This window comes from Colletotrichum tamarilloi, assembly GCF_030869305.1.
Source record: "Colletotrichum tamarilloi strain Tom-12 chromosome Unknown Scaffold_2.1, whole genome shotgun sequence".
Lineage (NCBI taxonomy): Eukaryota > Fungi > Ascomycota > Sordariomycetes > Glomerellales > Glomerellaceae > Colletotrichum > Colletotrichum tamarilloi.
Genome location: NW_026849385.1, coordinates 1,299,506 through 1,311,152, shown reverse-complemented (window position 1 = coordinate 1,311,152; position 11,647 = coordinate 1,299,506). Strand labels below are relative to the sequence as shown.

Below are 11,647 nucleotides of genomic sequence, written 5' to 3'. Positions count from 1 at the left end.
GCATTCTCGATCCATGTAGAATATGTGTAATAAATATATACAGTAGAAGCGAACAACGTGCCTGCGCCAGGCAGCTTCAGTCATCTAAACTTCTACCGTTCGCCTCTTCTCTCCTATCACCATAACCTTCTTCTCTGTAGTCGTTGGGTCTGCCTGGACCTTCTTCCTGTTCAAGCGCGTCCAGCCCGCCCATGAAAAGCTAGTAATAATGCATTCCGCCGAAGAAAGAAGAGAAAGAAAGGAAAGAAAAAACATGATCGAAACGCTCGCTTCGTAAATGGTATCCTTCATGCGCCGTTTATGTCAAAGATCCGTCGTCCCCGATGCCGTCAGAAGAAACATTACTTTTTTGGTCTTGAGTCATCGAACATCCTCAGTCGTTTCAACTTCGTGAGTCTTCGTCTCATGGATACCATGACGGAGAGCCTTCACGGTCGACGTGCGCGGAGCCAGCGCTGCACAGCTCGTTGACTTGGGTCCTCAGCCGTCCAGCGGCCCATTGCGGCATCTGATGCCTGCAGTTCGTTGTAGATCGCCTCGTCGGTGACGGTAGCGAGCTCCTAGAGTCATCGTGTTAGTCCATGCCGCCCAACCAGTCTCAGCACTCTCGGTATATCCCGAACTTACAGCTCTTAGCTGTTGATCACACGCTCTCAGATGCGATTGGTTTCTCGAGTTCGGTCGAGCGCCCTGCAGAATGCCATCCCTGTTGGTAACCCATCGCTGCGCAGCAGCTTGTCGTAGGTAGATCTTTTGACACTCGTGTCTTCTGGAGAACGCGTCAAGCAAGCATCTGCAATATCAAAGTCAGCTTGCCTGCCGAAGGATCGGCCAGAATGATGTTTCCTACTGCCTCAGCTCCGCCTTCTCCTGCTCAAGGGTCCCGCCACTTGCTTGTGGAACGCTGGTGTCGGCGGCGCAGTTGAGAATGTGCTGCCCGTCGAGAGAGCATTGGCGCAAAGCCGCCCAGCCTTCTGTGTAGTAGTCTTCCATGTTGCTGGGGTCTGTGGGTGCTGCTGCGATGTAGTATTGTAAAGTACGAAAATCGGAGAGCACTTCGGCAACTCTCGTCGTTCGATAGTCATTCACTAACAAGAATATTAGACACAAGCGCACCACGAGAGCCAATGCCATCCGGAACACATCGTATGGATGGACTTTGACGTATTGCAACTTACATCCGTCCATTATGATAGTACGTAGGGTAGATTAGTACTCTTAGTAATCAGAGGAAATCTGATATGAAGGAAATAAGTCGAGTGAATAGAAAGTAGATAGAAAAGTTAGTGCCAGATTAACGAATGAGAGGCTGTTACTTCCGAGGACCATGAAACACTGGATGGAGCATGATGATCGACATCAAACTTGAACGCCACGCTGTTTTCCTTTTGTATGTTCTGGACGGCCTCCAAAGGACACGAGAAATCAACCGCGAAGGTTTACGGAGCGTAGTCCGAATCAAGGTCAAGCCTGGCTCCCGCCAGGAACCATGAACCAGAACCCATGCCCGGGTCCTACGAGCGGAGGGAGCCCCATAGGGATGCATGAGATCATTGAGAGGGTTGTGTCCAATGAACCCTTGGTTCATCTGTTCGAACATCCACGGCCCCCCCAGTTCGCTGATAGGGCTAGCTGACGAATCGGAAAATACACGCCGGGGTACTGGCAGTTGGGATGGCTTTGCAAGCTCAAAGCTAGACGGAGACCCTAGCCAAGCTGGTGGCATACCCCCGGTTCCCGGCAAGATGATGCGATAGAGACACTTCTCTGGATACCGTGGAGGGCCAGGAGGCCTTGAAATGATGCCAACTTGCGTCTTGAAAGCCTGTAAGACCACGTTCCAGCCCTGGACGGCTATCAGAATTGACGATAGTCCGGTGTTTAAGGTGGGCAGGTCAGCATGCGGGATCATGGCTGCGGCCACTCAACATGGGCCGGACAAGGCTGCATGGGATGTGAGACCTGGGCCGGGAAGAGGGTGGGAAGATCTGGGACGGTGGGATGGAACGAGCACATGGTCTTCGTCGGCAGGCAGCCGGGGGGGGGGGGGCCAAGATGGGATGACGGAGGAAAAAAAAAACCACAAAAAACCGACGAGCCTCCATCGAGTCCATCAAAAGCGAGTCTTTTCTCCGGTAGAACGGACAGGTCGGTGACAGGGATGCGGAATAAGGTAAGGCTGGTGGATCTTCAGCTGCATCCACACTAGACTTGGCGGCCGGAAGGGGAAATGGGCTGGAGCTTTGCATGCAGTGCTGCTCCACAGCTTCGTGGCTTGACGGGGATAATGACCAATCAAACGTCGAAACTGTGACGTTTGCCCACGGCTGGCACGTTTGGCACGTTTTATTCCAGCTGAACCAGTATCGTAGAACCGTCACCCGCATTAGGCCCCCGTCCCCGTTACCCTTTGCGACCTAGCAGAAGGCTGACTGGGAGACTCGGGAGGTGTTTTCCTTACGGCACTCATTTGCTGTGAAAAGGACTGGTCGGGAGCTTTTGGGGGCTGATATCTCCAGCTCTGACTCGGGACGCCATCTTCCTAGAGAACCGTCATCCATGTCTCGGCCTCGTGAACTCTGCAGCCCCCAATAAAGGAAACATGGCCTTGCATTTGCACAGCATTTCTGACTTCGGGTCGCTGAGCAATCAGGAGCTCTCAATGGACCAACCTGCAATTATTAATGTCCTTAATCATCTGCAATTTTTGCTTTTTTGGAGAAGTCGACTCACTTAATACCACTGGCCGCCCTATGAGACCGTTTCACGACACCTTGACAGCCTCATGGGAGTATCCGACGCCCGTTATTTGATAATGCTCCCACAGTTTGACCGGGCCATATGAGTGCTCATATTTTCTGCTGTCTCATATCCCCTCGTCAAGGTAATGTCCGGCGCAAACTCCGTGAGTCACGGTATCCGCTGGCCTCGGGCAAGCCATGACTTTCCCAGCATGCCTACTCGATCAGCACTCAGCCAAGCCACAAATTGCAGCACGAACGCTTTCGTATCGATAGCTGTTGGATTGATCATGGCAGTATCTTCCAAATGTCTTGATCTATAGTGGTTGGTAGGCTCGCTAGTAGTACAATCGTGTGCGGGGATCTCGGTTCGTGGGGCTTTTAACTTGATTCTCATCTGTAATATCCCGCAAACTTCATGCGTGATCTGGCCTGTCAACGCATCAGTGTCACTTTGGACTGAGTATCCGCCGCACCAACCATTCCCAGCTTCCACCGGCCGGAATGTGTTTCTTCCACCTCAGTCCTTCTCCGCAATCGCCTGTAACCGTTCGTCGATCTCATCTTCGGTCAGGATGCGGAAGCCGGGATCGGTGCCCTCCTTGCCGTCGGCACGAGGTCCTCCAACAATGCCAATTTCGATCTCGCCCTTCTTAAAGTCCATGCTCAGGACAGTGCTGAGCGTCGTGATAGCGAGCTCAACAACTTCCGTCCAGTCACCAGGGGCGTGCTCCTTGTTGCGCAGCTTCTTCTCCAGGTGGTTGAGAGCCTCCTGCTGCTTGGGTCCGGCCGCAGTACCCTTGTAGCCAATGTAGTAACCGGCGGGATCGCACTTGAACAGCTGAGGACCGAACTCAGAGTCCAAAGAGATGAGCGTCGTCGCAACACCGTACGGGCGCATGTAGGCCTATACCACTCGTCAGTTCCTGTTCTCACCGCCACCTCGAAGTTTGCATTCTGCTTACTCTTTGTGTGTAGACCTGGCTGATGTTGGCCAGCCTCTTTGCCAGGGCATCGGCGGGCATTTCGTAGCCGTACTTGTAGCGGAACTCTGCTGCCTCGCCCTGGGCACGCTGGGAGAAGGCGCGGGCATCGGCGATGGAACCCGTGATCACGCATCCGACAGATGGAGAAAGCTGGAAGAGATGGGAGACGGAGGCGGGGTCGATGAGTTTATCCTTGTACCTGGGTCAGTTCCTCTCCCTCTACGGGCAACTCAGCTGATTCTCGACCTACGGGGACCTTCTTCTGAGACAGGACAACGGCGCAGTCCTTGCCTCTGACGCCTATCGACATAATGTTGGCGGCTGTGATTGCCTTGAAGGCATATTCTATTCGGCATCGGTTCGTTAGTCCCATCGACTACTTCCAGCCCAGGTCGTTTCGAGCCCCGCATGACGGCATCACCACAGGGAGGGGCAATCGGTTTGTAGGGAAGAGGATTGCACATACCGACTTGGTACAATCTTCCCTGCTCGGAGAAGATCGTAATGTGTCGGTCGTAAGCTGAGCCACCTGAGTGAGGGAAGACATGTTAGCTATGGTGGGCTTTCACAAGTGTTGGGGCCAGCTATCGTAGGGCGGACGCACCCGACATCTTGGCGGTATTGCTGTGGTTGTATTGATCAAATTAAGTCGAAGAAAATCGTGGTCGGTCGTCAGTAGCTTGAAAGAGTCGTTGAAGGGTGGAAGGTCGAGGTGGGTGTCGTCAATGAAGTCGGGGTTGAGCTCTAGCGGAGCTCTTGGATGTCGACGCGTTTGCAGGAGCTTGCCTGGAGCAGAGGCAACGACAGCGGCGGGAAGCTCCCGGCCTGGGTTGGAAGGCTGAGTGGATGCCTTGCACCCGGGCTCATTCTGTAAGGCAACAACTCTCGCACGACGTAGAGCTTACATAAGGCTGCTCCGACGGCTGCTTACCACAGCACGTGCTGAACCAATACTGAAGCGTCACTCTCCAGTACGTGCACCAATTGACTAGGGAGCAGCGGGGCACCCCTGTCCAGTGGGAACGACAACGCATCTCTGCTGCCAAAATTTTGGCTGGGCAGTATTCAGAGCCAGAGAAAAAAAAAGTATTGGGACCATTCCCAATACTCTCTTTTCAAGTGTCAAGCACCATCCATTGCGCCCAATAGGACTGCGGTATACGAGGCCACAGCATTCCAATCGAATAAGCCAATCGCACGTGGAAAACATCGAAGCGGCCCAATTCTGCATTTGTTGCTTGTCTCGTCAGGCCAAACGCGCAGAAACGCAAATTCCGATCCAGCAGCGGCCCGAGGAAGCAGCAGCAGCAGCACCCCTCCCTTCAGAGGAAATCTGATAGACAAAGCCGGTGACAGCAAAGAGCAAAAAAAAAAAAAAAAGAGGGTGTGCCCGCTGCCCGTCATGTCCTCCGCACCAAACGTCCCGGCCTGGAAGCGATTGGGCCTCAAGCTCAAGCAGCCCGCATCCGGCGCAGAGATTGGCGGCCCTGCTCCTGCCGAGGGATCGAAGCCCAACGGGCAACAACACCACGACCGGGACGCCAGCGGTCCCGTCGTCAACGCCGCCTACGCCTCGCCGGCCGCCGCCGCCGCCGCCAAAAGGAAACGTCTCGATCAGCCTACTCCTCCCCCTGCGTACAACTCCAACTCCCCCTTCAAAAGGACCCGCACCGACGGCGACAGCAATGCAACTCCGACCCTGAGGAAGCAAAAGTCCGTGACCTTTGCCGACGACGTCAAGAAGACCACCACCGCCGTCGACCCCAAGAAGAACAAGAAGAAGAGCAACAAGCCGGCCAAGCCAGCGACCCAGCAGCCGACTGCCGATATCAAGCCCTCCCTTGAGTACCTCAGGACCTGGAAGTCCGCCCGCCAGTCGTGGAAGTTTAACAAGAACCACCAAACGATCCTGATGAAGCGGGTATTCCACGCCGATGCGATCCCGTCGAGCGATATTGGCACCTTTTACGAGTACATCCAAGACCTCAAGGGCTTCACCCGGTCGAGGCTGCGGGAGACGGCGGCGGAAGTCAAGAAGGAGGACGCCGAGAAGGGCAAGGCTGGCTTCCCCGTAGGCACGCCGGACATGGACTCGAAGCAGTCAGAGTACGAAAAGGTACTGGCTGGCCTCATGCAGCTCGGCAATGGCGCTGGCTCCAAGAGAAAGCGCTTCGACGAGGCCGGCTTCGTGTCCAAGTCTACAGACGTCGCCATTACCCAGAGGGTCATCAAGCGCATGCGTGCCGAGACGATATTGGAGGAGCTGTATGACAGCGAGGATAGCGATGCCATGACCATCGATACCGAGGAGACTGCCCCTCCTCCCCAGGCGGCTGCGTCTCAGGAGGATGAGTCTGCTGACAAGCGGGTCAAGCTCAACGATGGCACAACGAAAGAAAAGGCACCCCGCCGTCGCAAGAGACGTACCAACGTTGACGAGTCGAGCTCTGAGGAATCGTCTGATTCAGATTCTTCGGACTCGGACAGCGACAGCGATTCCGAGGACGAGTCGGACAACGCGAGTGAAGTACAGCGCCAGGCTGCCCAGCGTGAAGCCGAGACTTCGAGTGAATCTTCCTCGTCGTCGGAAGAGGAGGACGACAGCAGCGAGGATGATAGCGAGGAAGAGGAGGAGGCCCCCAAGAAGCGGACGGGGTCGAAGAAATAGTGACACTATTTAATTGTCTGTCCCAGTACACCACCTCGATGTCAGGATATAGAGGATGTTATGTCTATTGATTTCATTAGGAGCAGACTGAGTCTCCATCAAAGGAATACCCACGAGTTTCTATCTCCACTCAAGAAGAATACAACCTGGTGAACCCAGCCTTGGGCGGCTGCAGCCAGTTTCTCTCGTCATACTTGTTCCCCTCTCCCTCAATGACGTGGAACGTGTAAATAATGCGCCCCTTCTGACTCAAGTTCTTCTCGCTCTTGTGCAGCAAGTTGCCGTGAATCAACACCAAGTCCCCGGCCTTGACCTCCCCGGGCACATACTTGCCCTCCCCAGCCTTCTCCTCCTCGCTCGCCTTCTCGGCGCCGTACACATTTCCAGGCGGGAACCGCGGGCCCTCATTGTCCACCATCTCCGTCCCCGCGTTCCCGGCCTTGCGCACGAGCCGGCTCGACACGGGCGCCCAGCGGTGCGAACCGGGGAGGAAGCTCAAACACCCGTTCTCGAGCGTCGCGTCCTCGAGAGCGTACCAGAAGCCCACGGCGGACGGCGGATCCGTGTACAAAAAGGTAGAGTCCTGGTGCGGGGGCACGGCGCCACCAATCTCGGGCTGCTTGCAGATGATCATGCTCTGCAGGCACCGCGGGTCCCGGAACCCGAGGCTGCGGGCCACGGCGGCCGGCTTACCGCGGACGGGGCCGCTCCCAGCACCGCCGGTAGCAGAAGACGCGGGGTCAGAGATGGCGGCAAAGGGCGGGGAGAGGACGTGCAGGTAGTGGCCAATCTTATTGATGGCACGGGCTTTGGGTTTCACGAGGTTGCCCTCGTCGTCAAAGGCATCCTCCTCGAAGAAGAAGCGGACCTTGTCGCCCGAGGAGAGAAAGTAGTCGTCGCCGACGTGGTCCGCCTTCTCGCCGGTGGAGAAGCGCGTCATGGGGTGGTCGGCGAGGGAGAAGTTGTCCAGCAGGGAGTGGGTCTCGGCGAGGAGGCCGGAGACCGTCTCCGGGGATAGGGCGCCGGGGATGATGAGGTAGCCGTCGCGGTGGAAAGATTCGAGTTGCTCCGGGGTGAGACCCTCGTCTTGTGCGGGGACGGTCATGGTGATGAGTCGTGTATAGGGTGATAAGAAAGCGGGGTCAAGCTCGGATCGAGAGATTTGAGAAGACTGAAACTATTCTGTTGTTTCTGAGCGGGAAATGCTTGAGAGAAGCCAGTTGTTTCCTGTGAGGTTTGACAAACTCGCATGGGCTCATTTGAGTTTCGCAGTGGCGCACCGTTTGATATTGGGCGGTAGAGATGGGTATGTGGATGCGGGGATGCGGCGGGTCCCGAATACATTAGCCCGCGCTTATCAACATCGCCTCACTGCGTCACTTTTAGACATTCGGCACAACCTTGCAGTCCAGTAGAAGGTAAAAGTCGTGTATTCTGTGTTGTATACCTAGATTATATGGCGCATATACCAGATGCACCACTCTCGTCACATCATCTCAAGCCGCTTCAAATTTTCAAGTATGAAAACTCCTTCATCATGTAAGCTAACGGGAAGAAAATAAGATAAAACACATGCACCCCCTTGAAGGCAAATGAAGACGCCGGTTTTCTGTATGCGCGACGATTCGAAAGCTGATTCTAAACCCAGTCTTGGATTGTTGGACATGCCGATTACGGCATGGGGTCGTTGAGGAACTCGTAGCCCTCCTCTGGCGGAAGCACAAAGGCGGAAATGGCCAATCCAGCGGCACACAGAATCGAAATTGAAGCGCTCACGGTACACAAGATCCAGGAGGAGTCCAGCCCCCAGCCAGGAACCTGGAACTGCTCGTCGTTGTCGTAAAGATATGCCTGTGAGGAAGGTCACGATATTTAGCATCGCTCTCGTGCCCGGCGCATTCAGCAGGCCACTTACCACGATGCCCATCAGCGTGAACTCGATGGCCGCAACAAACACTAGAAGCCCGCCAAGAACTGTCCAGCCTGTTTCACGCTTGTACTTGCCGCCGCCCATAATGACAAGGAACGTGACGATGGACGCCAGATGCAGAATAGTCGAGAAGGAGGCAAGGAAGCCGACAGAGCGCCACATGGAACAGAAATAACGTTCGCCATTTGCACACAGCTCCTCGGTCGGAAACACCTGGCAAGGTTCGTCGAACCCAGTGGAACAAGATCGATGGAGACCGATGTGTTTTGAGTATTCCTTGCCCTCGGCGGTCGTCACGGTGTAGGTGACCCAGTGGGGGAGCGTAATAGACGCAATAATCATCGCCGTCGCTAGAACGTAAAAGTCAGCATCGTCCGCAATATTTCCACCACATCCTTGGAAGCATTTGTTATCGTTTCTCCCCTCCGTTCTGCTGTAGCTGTGTGTCGTCGCAGGCCTCCGAACTAAGGTGCGCTCACAAAAACAGCGATGACGATGCTGGGTGGATCCCTCTGCTTTTGGGTTCTGGGAGGGCGGGCGCAAGGCGATGATGCAACTTACCAGCGACAAAGGCCACGAGGGCGGCGCTGTAGACGGAGACTCGTGTCATCTTTGCGAATCGACAGCTGTATAAAAACAGGTCACTGTAGAGTGTAGCAAGGTCGTTGTTGACTTCTTTTCCCTCCTTTCTGCCTGGGAAGAAAAGAAGATGGGTGAGGCAAGAATTGCAGATGGCCAAATTGCCTGGGAAGGAACAACTGGATCTGGGATGGGAAAGCTGGGGGGGTTGTCTACCAGCGATTGGTGGTGGCCAGACCGGTCGTCGTTATGACGCTACTTGCCTGATTCGGGAAACCGTGGGCAAGGACGCGCGAGGTGTGGTGGGCTTGCAACACCGGTTACGTAGGTAAGATACATCTGTCACCATACACTATGGTGTAAATCAAAGGTACCTTTCCGCGACAGCAGGAGAACAGCTACAGGCAGTTGCAGCTAAGAGTTGCATCGAACATGCATGTCACGGGGCACCTGCCACACCATCCCGCTCTCGTCTCTCTCTCCCATCCCATCTTGCGATGCTTCACTGCCACTGCCTGCCGCTCGCTGCTGCGGCCGTCACCTCTCATCTCATAGATCACCAACTGCCCCCTCCCCACTACTGCAACCGCCGTGTTTCTGACCAGCAAAGATTCCACTGCCTGGGTGCCATCGCTGGCTCAGTGTTGACCCGAAATTGTTAGTGATGGACAAAGCACCATCTCATCTTGTTTTCCCTCACCTTAGCGACACCTTGGTCTTCACCGCTCGATCCTGCACGGATCGCTGTCTGATGGAAGCTCAAGCTATCACTCTATGGTGCAGTCCAGCTTCGTCGCAGCCTACCCTCTCTCCCACCAGGAACTCCGGGAAGAACACGCTGTCAGGAAGACGAATGCGCCCGTGAGTCATGATCCAGATATCGTTGGATTCAAGAGTTCATAAGACATATTCCGGACGACGAAATTGAGGCAATGTGTCCTTCTTATTCGACTGCCTAAACCAACCAGGCCTGCCGTGCTAACCGCCTGCGAAACCCCAGCTCTGTCAGACAGTCAGACAGCCAGACAGTCAGACATCTGGATCGTGGGGGTTGGGGAGTAACAAACAATAAGACCGTTATCTGCACCCGCTCTCGAAGTCATGCATGTCCAATCTGCAAAGCCGACTCCTAGCACCAGAAAAGAACCAATGCATTCGCTGGTTGACATGAAATTGGAACTACTGCGAAAGTCGGCCCCGGACTTACCCATCTACCGTCTTTCCATCAGCTCAAGCCCAGCCTCAAAGAACAATTCACCCTGCTCCCACCACAACGGAGCCCTGCCCATAAGCTGCCTTGGCATGATACGCCTGCCTAGCTTGTCTGCTTGTGCAAGCACCAGAGATTGAGTCTACGCCAGATCGCCGATCGTCGTCGAATGCCAGACACCCGAGAACTCAAATCAGATTATCAACCCCCTTTGTCAACACCGCTTGTCCCCATCGGAAATTCTACGAAATGGTGCAGGTTATCGATACTGTGGAAATGAAGCCTTTCCTGTTTCCGGTACCTACATCTGTGGACAGCACGAGTTGCCAGCCGTTGTCACAGCCTCCACGTGCTGGCGTGCCCTGTTGGCCGCTGACCTTACCTCGGTGAGTCCGTATGTGTTCGGGCCACACGATATCTCCGGCTTACTAGCCCGGGGTGCATTTCGAAGGTGCCCGTGCCGCGGGGAAGCATGGGCACTGAGGCTCAGGGCCACGATGACAGCCGCGCCAAGCTGCATAATCGCAAGGAATCAGGCATTGTGAAAGCGACTACAATGAGCGGCAATCCTTTGATCTGCGCTCCTTGGGGCTCTAGAACTGACTCAAGGTGCTCTTTATCAAATATTCTTACAACACAGCATGATATCCGCAAGTTGCAACCCCCAAGATACCCAAGGCGGCATGGTTCGTCCGGGATCAACTTTCACTGGCGATGCGCAGACCTGATGCTGCTCTATGGTTGGCTCTGGAGTCATTTGCACCAGTGATCACCGTTATACTAATCCTAAACTCCCGCACACTCAGATTTAGAGAACCGTGTTGCTTATGGGCACTTGATTGGCTAAGTGCTGTTTCTCAAACAATTCTCCAGTCTTCATAGAGAACACGCTGATTACCAGCAGCAACGTTGGGCTGATGATGCACGCGCCTCGAGAAAGACTTTGTGTCGCAAATCACAAACTGAGAGCTGAGAATTCTGCAATTGCAGAGTCACGGCAACCTTCAAAAATACTCTGCATCGAGAGCGGATCGCTACTCCATCCATCGAGCGGAGACCGGGCCTTTTGCGGTCTTGTCAATTGCTCAGGGCCCAGGGTGCTGGCTGTCAGTGCCCTGGGCGATCTGTTTACCCTAGAAAAAGTTCGACCGAAATCTCCGCAGAAATCCGATCTACGATCTCAACAGCAGCGAGACAGCGTATTCTAGAATCTTTTGCGGCATTGCTAGGCAGCTGCAATAGGTAGCCAGCTGAAGCGGTCAAGCGGGAATTAACGATAGAAAGTCTGCTCGGAGCTTCATATTAAGGGGGTGGTCGATTCTGGCATATGCCCAAAGCACGCATCATCGCGAGGCTAGGCCGCATCGATATACAAAATCCATGCTTGAGAAACATCGAGGGATCATAGACTCGCGGAACCCCACCAGAAGAACCAGGCTCGGGCTGCTTGTGATGCCGACCTCCTATCGCGCTTGGGGCAAAGCTTCTTTATCGCCCGTATCTTTGTTCGGTCTGTCTGCTCTGACTCAATTG

At 54.6% G+C, this 11,647-nt stretch overlaps 6 protein-coding genes across 6 annotated transcripts; 1 reads left to right on the top strand and 5 right to left on the bottom strand.

Moving 5' to 3' along the window:
• Positions 1 to 428: 428 nt before the first annotated feature.
• On the bottom strand, positions 429 to 1,188 carry CTAM01_01059 (uncharacterized protein; the record flags this gene model as incomplete). Its single annotated transcript, XM_060517103.1, has 4 exons — positions 429 to 560; positions 628 to 793; positions 851 to 1,088; positions 1,179 to 1,188. 4 exons carry the CDS (start codon positions 1,186 to 1,188, stop codon positions 429 to 431), a joined length of 546 nt encoding a protein of 181 aa, XP_060388565.1.
• A 2,073-nt stretch (positions 1,189 to 3,261) lies between these two features.
• CTAM01_01058 (proteasome A-type and B-type) lies at positions 3,262 to 4,338 on the bottom strand (the record flags this gene model as incomplete). Its single annotated transcript, XM_060517102.1, has 5 exons — positions 3,262 to 3,648; positions 3,707 to 3,919; positions 3,978 to 4,072; positions 4,194 to 4,256; positions 4,332 to 4,338. The coding sequence occupies 5 exons, from the start codon at positions 4,336 to 4,338 to the stop codon at positions 3,262 to 3,264; spliced, it is 765 nt and encodes a 254-aa protein (XP_060388564.1).
• A 791-nt stretch (positions 4,339 to 5,129) lies between these two features.
• CTAM01_01057 (uncharacterized protein) lies at positions 5,130 to 6,395 on the top strand (the record flags this gene model as incomplete). Its single annotated transcript, XM_060517101.1, has 1 exon — positions 5,130 to 6,395. The coding sequence occupies one exon, from the start codon at positions 5,130 to 5,132 to the stop codon at positions 6,393 to 6,395; it is 1,266 nt and encodes a 421-aa protein (XP_060388563.1).
• Positions 6,396 to 6,525: 130 nt separating this feature from the next.
• CTAM01_01056 (phytanoyl-CoA dioxygenase) lies at positions 6,526 to 7,500 on the bottom strand (the record flags this gene model as incomplete). Its single annotated transcript, XM_060517100.1, has 1 exon — positions 6,526 to 7,500. One exon carries the CDS (start codon positions 7,498 to 7,500, stop codon positions 6,526 to 6,528), a length of 975 nt encoding a protein of 324 aa, XP_060388562.1.
• A 566-nt stretch (positions 7,501 to 8,066) lies between these two features.
• CTAM01_01055 (uncharacterized protein) lies at positions 8,067 to 9,088 on the bottom strand (the record flags this gene model as incomplete). Its single annotated transcript, XM_060517099.1, has 3 exons — positions 8,067 to 8,246; positions 8,311 to 8,675; positions 8,887 to 9,088. Coding segments are annotated over 3 exons (747 nt in total), but the record flags the coding sequence as incomplete, so codon positions are not given.
• Positions 9,089 to 10,356: 1,268 nt separating this feature from the next.
• On the bottom strand, positions 10,357 to 10,527 carry CTAM01_01054 (uncharacterized protein; the record flags this gene model as incomplete). Its single annotated transcript, XM_060517098.1, has 1 exon — positions 10,357 to 10,527. A coding segment is annotated over one exon (171 nt), but the record flags the coding sequence as incomplete, so codon positions are not given.
• Positions 10,528 to 11,647: the final 1,120 nt, after the last annotated feature.